Consider the following 7,280-nt stretch of genomic DNA (forward strand, 5'->3'; position numbering starts at 1 on the left):
AATGTTGGCAGACTCTGAGGTAGACGGAGTGTGGTGGAAAACAGAGTAACATTCTGCTGAAATTGCTTGTAAAACAGGCACTGTCCCTGTGAAACATGATATGTACATGGCCCCACCCTTTCTAACTTGAGCCAAAATACTTCCCTCCCTCTTGAGATTCTCTTATTGTTCTGTGAGGAATAGTGACCTCATTACTAATTCAGAGCTTACCGGGCCTGTCTGCTTTCTGCCTTTCTTTCCAAAATTTAGCTACCTTATCTATAGCTCATTTAGCAAACTGTGAATTAGGTACTAGCTTATCAGTGTAAGGAAATATTTACCAATTGGGAATTGAATGCAAAACAAACAAACAAACAAAAAACCCACCATACTAGAGTGAGTTTCCTGAGGTAAATGTGAACCTTAAAGAATCTACAGATTTATAGCAGTTTATCTTGGGAAGGAGTACAATACCTTCAAGTGTGGACTTTACAAGCACTCATGTACATGAAGAAATAAAATAACAGTGCTGAAGTAAAAGACACTTTACTGACAGCTGAGAATATCAATCCAAAATAAGCCATGAAAGAGAAACAAAATGAAGGTATATTTTTACAGTTCTTAGGTAGGTTGAATTATTATTTCAAAAGCCTCCAAGAATTTCTAGCAAGTTTTAAGACCGTTCATTTTTGGTGACTCACATGCAAAAGAAATGGCTATTCTTGAATAATACCTGTTTGAACTTCTTATTCTTTTATGAAAAATAAGATTATGCATAAATTTTTTTTGGCTATTGAAATTATTCTGCTAGTGGTTACTATCACTGTTGTAGTGTGCAGTCCTAACTGGCTGAAGAATTTTATTCAGGCTTCCACATATTATTGAGTAGAGTTCCTTGCGCTTATGCAGCTGGACCTTTTTGGTTATCTGTTCTAAATATAGTAGGGTGCACCTGTTCATTCAAAACTTCTAATATCCTTTCCCCCTATCCTTATCCCCAGCAACAATAGTTTGTTCTCTAAATCTGTGAGTTTCTGTTTTGCAAATAAGGTCATTTGTATCATGTCTTTTCAGATTCCTCATGTAAGACATGTTATGTTTTTGTTACTCTAAGTTATATCACTCAGTATGACAGTCTCTAGGTCCATCCATTTTCTGCAGCCTCTTTCTACTCTTGAGTGTCTCTGTATTGTTTCCACTATTTCCTTTCCTTCTCCACTTGAGGAAAAGCCAAGCCCCTTCTAGGCCACAATCTCTGGGCCAGTTGCACAACCACGCCTGCACTGCTGCTGCCTCTGTGAACTCATCCCTGCCTTTCTCCCCTCCCTCAGTGCCTCCTGTCTGCTTCTTGACTTGACCAAGTGTGCTCCTGCAGCAGGGACTCTGCACATGGACCCCTCCCAGCCTGGAAGGTTCTTCCTCCAGTGGCTGCATGATTCATTCCCTCATCCTCAGGTGTCTTTGAGTATCACAGGGAAGATTTCCCCAGACACTTGAGAACTCCTATCAAAGCATTCTGCCTCCATCTTCCCCCCAAGGCCCTCTGTCTTCTTCCCCTGCTTCATTTTCACCCAGAGTGCCTCTTCCCATGGGGTCACTGTCTTTCACTCCCTCTTAGGTGATGAAGAGCTGCAGGAGAGCGAGCGCTGTGCTGTGTGCTGCAGCATCCCCAGGATTGGAGAGGGCCCAGCATTCGGTAGATGTTGCACAGTGTTTGTTAGAATAATGGCAGGAATATTCCATTTCCATGGAGTCAATAAACAATAATATTTTTAGTTCTATTTACTATAGATGTGCTTATGAATATTGCCTGGGATTAAATAAATAAGGTAAACATTTAAAATATTTGATCAGAATCAAGTAGCTTTTGGCTGGAGGCACCTGGCTGTTCTTTCTCTGAGTTACCTTCAGGTTTACTGGAGACCTGATATGAAGTTGAGACACAAGGTGTGACCACAGTCAGAACCCTATACCAAATAGGATTCACATCCAGTAACTGCTCTTGGCAAAGAGGCACCGAGTACTGAGCTGCAGTGTCAGCTGACCTCCATGGAGCCCTTCCTCGCCATGGCTCCTGTTGCCTGGGTGCCACTGCCCTGAAGGTCACCCCATGAGGGGCTCAGGTAGCTGCAGATGTGTCTCAAAGGTTCCTGGTCAGGAAGGTGAACACCCCAAGGCCCAGGCTGCACATGCTGGCTCTTTGTCTTTGGCGGCAGGACTTCTGTGTGGTGGGACCCCTGTCCATGTATCCCATGCCTCCTGTCCTTCAGAAGACACTGCCCCCAATGCCCTCTGCAGCCTGTGAGGAGATGAGTCAGGGCTTGGAGTGCTGAGTTATAGGTAGCTGCTAGGGATCCAGCCCAGTGTCCTTCCAAGGGTGCCACAGGATCCTCTGAGACGTCCCCGGATTGTGGGGACATTTGGTGACTTCAGGGTGAAGACATGGTCAGAGTCAATGGAATACAGCATGTGTAGCCCTTTCCTAATGCCAGTTGTTTTTTAAAATGTATTTTTAATTGGAGGATAGTTACTTTACAATATTATGTTGGCTTTTGCCATACAAGATGATTCAGCTGTAAGCATACATATGTCTCTTGCCTCTTGAACCTCCCCCCATGTCCCACCCAATTACACTCCTGTAAGTTGTCATAGAGTACCACTTTGAACTTGTGTCAAGTTGTTTTTCAATAAAATTTTACTTTGGAATAATTTTAGATTAATGGAAGAGTTGAAAATATTTGTCAAAACTGATAAGCAACTTTGGAGCATTATTTCTAACTTAACCTCACATATTATTTTTATTTCACCAGGTTGTCCATTAGATGCTTTTTGGATTTCAGAATTCAACCCACAACCTACATACACTGAATTAATTGTCATGTGTCTCCAGTGTCCTCTGCTCTGTGGAGTCCCTCATTCTCTCCTTGTAATAGCCTACACATATGGTGTTTGGTGCTGAGTTCGTGGTCTCCGAAGAAGAGTTGACTCCAGGACCAAAGACACAGTTTCAGTAACTCAAAGCTTTGTGCAGCAAAGATTTTTATTTAAAATGACAGGACAGAGAATGCTTCTGACATGGACATAAGAAGGGGGTAGAAAGAGTACCCACCTTCACTATTTTAAGCATGGCATTATATATTTCTCAACTGGCTGGTGAGAACAGATAAATAGAATACCTGAAGGGTGTAAGAGTTCCACCAGACCCTTTCTGAAGGCATACATCCTGAGATAACTTCAGCACAAGATTGGCCAGAGAGCACGGGTCCTGCGAGGGAGAATGGTTCCCTACAACTTCTCTGGGTGAGATATACAGTTGCTGTGTAATCAGGGGTACATCTTGAGTAACAGGTTCCCTGGCAAGCTTTGTTACAATTATAATCTTCAAGGTAGAGGGTCAGAAGAACATTTCCCTGTTCACAGGTTCTGGACATAAAGAATGGCCAGTTCTTGGGTGAGATACATTGTTGCACAAGGCTTAAGGAAAGCATGAGGGAAGAGTGTTCACCTCCTCCTTAAAGGGCCCTGGACTGCTTAGGGCCCTGGACTGCCTAAGCTTTAAGGGTCTCTTATGGGTCTGTCATGGCCTTGGCCGTCCCAGGAGGACTGGCTAGGGATGGTAGAAGGACCTCAAAGCTGAATTTGTCTGCTGTTGTATAGCAGACAAATGTAGAGTGGAGGAAGAAATAGCAGCTCTCTCTTGCCTGGAGAAACCCATGGACACAGGAGCCTCATGGGCTACAGTCCATGGGGTCACAAAGAGTGGGACACGACTGAAGCAACTGAGCATTGCAGAAAGTGGGGTTTAGACTTTGGGTTTTGAGGAAGACACCACAGAGGTGAAACACCCTTCCTGTCTCCTTACATCAGGGTACACGTGACAGCGGTGTGTCTTACCACTGAGTGTGTCAGCTTTGACTATTGATTAACTCTGTGTTTGTTAGACGTGCACTATTTCCCCCTTCTCCTCCCCTCCTCTTTTCTTTGGAGATGAGTTACTAAGTCAAGCCCATGCTCAGGGAGTGCAGGGCAGTATGTTCTCCATTCTTGAGGGCATAATCTAGCTCTGTTATTAGGGATGTTCCAGTAAGGAACTATAGTCTCTTCACCCACATTATTTTAGTTTAGTTTTGTTTAAATGGGCTGGGTCTTTGTGTGGTGTGTGGGCCTTCTCTTTGCAGAGCACGTTCTCTCTAGTTGCAGCAGGAAGGTTTTTAGTTGCCCCAGCGCAGGTGGGGGCTTAGTTCCCTGACCAGGGTTTGAACCAATTACTGCTGCATTGGAGGGCAGATTCTTAACTACTGGACCACCAGGGAAGTCCTCATTTATTTACTTAATCATTTGTTTGTATCAGTATGGACTCAACTCCCCATTCTTATCCCCAGGACTTGAGCTTTGGATAAAAGGGAGGATTCTGGATGACCTTTTTTCTACCTGAGAATGGTGTACACCTGTCCTTGGCCCTCCTGTGATTCCATCTGCTTTTTTGGGAGATTGTTCCATCAGAGCCAGGATAGGGGGAAGGATGACCAGGAAAACAGGTGATGGTTGGGGCTGGGACAACAGAGCACTTGGCTCCAAATGGAGTCACTTAGAAATGTCAGCTCCACTTGAACTTTGGCAAAGATGCTATCACAAGTTCTCCCTGAGCACTGTTCTCAGAGCAGGATGGGCTTCCAAGTAAACACCCTAAGGTCCAAGGGAGCCACCTGTTTCAGGTTACTGGCCACAGGCCTGTGGTCCTCCTGGGGGGGATGTGGGCTCTGCTTGGGGAGCTAGTGGTCTATAAAGCAGCAGAAACTCTGCCCTGAGCAGCGCAGGCCAGCTACCGCCATGATGAAGGGAGCACTGCTTGTGCTGGCCCTGCTGATGACCAGAGAGCTGACCTTCAAGACAATTGAGGGTAGCATGGAGGGTCCAGATGGTCCTCCTGATCCTTGCCCCATGCCATCTCACTGCATCCTCCACAGTCCTGTCCTAGCTACTTCTAGGGGCAGATCCGAGGGCGGGTGGCAGATCAGTGTCCAGGAGTCCTTCACAAATTCCCTGGGGCTTTCAGTCTTTAATGGAGAGAGTGGTGTAGAGCTGGAAGGATCATTAGCTGTGCAAACCCTGGGGAATATTTTGTTGGGGGTATTGGTGCTCATTGGGAGGGAGGAAGAAGGCTGATATGCCCGGGGATGGTGGTCAAGGCCAGAGGGGTCTCCAGGCCTCGCCCCGCTTGTTGCTACCTCTGCTGAGGAGATTTTAAGTCTGGGATGTTAGCAGTCCTGGGAGAGGCCGGGTCTCTGTGGGAGGTGAGTCTGGAAGCTTTGAATATGTTAGTTTCTATCAATTGGTGCAAACAGGAACCTCCTACTCTGGTTATTCTTTTGACAAGATGTTTTTTGTCTTTCCTTCAGTAGAAGCCTGCCCTGCCTTTTATGCTCTGCTTTCTGGTGTTAGTTGGAAATGAAACATTGTTGAACTCAACATTGGATTTGGTTGATGCTACTGATGAAGGCAGGCTTTGGAAAAAAATCCAAGATTGCTTCAATGAGATTTAATGCCAAGCTGCATATCGCACAAATTGTGGTAATTTACTCTCCTGACCCTGACTCTGCCCTGCCCACTCACATGCATAGTGTGGTATGCCACATGGGAATAGATCATGCAGTCATGGGATATGTGACAGACAAGAGCTATAAGCAAAGAAGCACATAAACCTTTGCTCCACCCTGCAGCACCTGTAATATGCGAGTGCAGTCCATGTACACATCCAGCCTGTGTTGTTGCCAAATATGCCCACAGCATGCGAATCAACTCACACACAAAATAGGGTTGCGAGGTCAAGTGTGGTGGGACAGGTGATTGTTTTTTTCCTCAGTGGAACTAGCATTGGAGCAGTAGAATTTTAATGCTTGGCAGGAAAGGAAGCTTTCAGCTCACACATATGTAGGAGTCATGTCAGTTCTACTTTAGGAATATTGAAAAGGAGCCCCTGGCTTTCGAGTCTCTTTCCAGCATGGGACTCCCTGGCTTTGTAAGGTTTCATCACCTCCTCTTGTTCCCACTCTGTGGACCATTGCTCTGGCTCAGAGTCCCATTTCCACTGACACGGTCTCTGTGTTTACAAGCCTGAATTTCCACTGTGGTGTTTTGGTGCCTGAGGCTCCTGAGGAGGCTTCTGGGTACTTGTGACTGCTCACCTTGGCTAGCAGTGTATCTCCCGAAGAGCCATCTTTCCTTTATAGTTCCTGTCAAACAATAGTGGAGATTTTGGAGAGTCTGTATCAACACATTTTCCTCAAGTTGTTGATTGTTCAAAAGGAGAGGTTTTCTGTGAGCAGAGTTTCATGCACTAATAGGAGCAAGCAGAGCATTGGGTTTGTTTATGACTCCTGCATGTACATTAGTCCACCAAGCACACCTGACAGAAGAGGCTCAGAGGTTTTCTGTGAGCAGAGTTTCATGCACTAATAGGAGCAAGCAGAGAATTGGGTTTGTTTATGACTCCTGCATGTACATTAGTCCACCAAGCACACCTGACAGAAGAGGCTCAGAGGCAGGAGGTGTGACCCAAACCCAGGCTCCAGCACCTTGCTCCGCCTTCAGGACTAGTCTTGGCTGTGCCCTGTTGACCCTTGTCTTCTCCTCTCCCTCCCGGTGTTGCTGGTGGCTAGTCTCCCTCCTGACACCTCTGCCTGTGCTGTTAGGGAGCCATCCTCCCCTTGGTGCCTGATGGCAGCCCCCTTTCAATGGTGGGTCTGTGAGAAGAGGTTCTTCTGGGGAGGGGTCTGAATCCCGGAGGGTGAGGTGATTCTCAGGAGACAAGATAGCCCTGCTGTGGGCTCAGTTGTTGTCCCTCCTCCTCCTACTCCCTGCCAGGGTTCCATCATCTCTGACAACGATTGCAATGGCTATCAGGTATCCTTGGTGCTGAGCAGTGTTTTTGGAATAATTCTCAATGAGGTCTCTTTGGTGCAATAAACTTTGCCAGTGATGCCTGGTCTGCACTCCATGTGCTGCCCTGTTCTTCTCAACTGAAGCTGGAATCCTGACACCTGTCCCACCCATGTGGTCTCTGTCAGGCTTACTCTAATAAAATCACTGCAGCTTTGCTCAGTGTGCCCAGTGTCTGCTGTGGGGAGGACGTGAAGCAGGAGGTCTTGGGTGATGGTGAGAGTGACCCATGTGGTTACTGTGGGGATATGGGGACTGGGATCAGACAGAACGAGGTAAACTTAGGTCCTGTCCTGACAAACTATGGAACCATGGGCAGGTTTATTGTAACTTTCTCAAGTCATTCTGTCATCTGATAAATA

At 46.3% G+C, this 7,280-nt stretch overlaps 1 protein-coding gene across 1 annotated transcript in view; it reads left to right on the forward strand.

Annotated features, from left to right (window-relative positions):
- The window catches only part of LOC104995216 (major allergen I polypeptide chain 2-like), a 40,105-nt gene extending 33,160 nt beyond the window's left edge, over positions 1-6,945 (forward strand). The window contains exon 3 of the mRNA XM_010848961.1: positions 6,844-6,945. Coding sequence (XP_010847263.1) covers positions 6,844-6,945 — 102 coding nt within the window. The remainder of the gene's footprint in view (positions 1-6,843) is intronic.
- The last annotated feature ends 335 nt before the right edge of the window (positions 6,946-7,280 follow it).

Source organism: Bison bison, unplaced genomic scaffold (assembly GCF_000754665.1).
Source record: "Bison bison bison isolate TAMUID 2011002044 unplaced genomic scaffold, Bison_UMD1.0 scf7180017864280, whole genome shotgun sequence".
Lineage (NCBI taxonomy): Eukaryota > Metazoa > Chordata > Mammalia > Artiodactyla > Bovidae > Bison > Bison bison.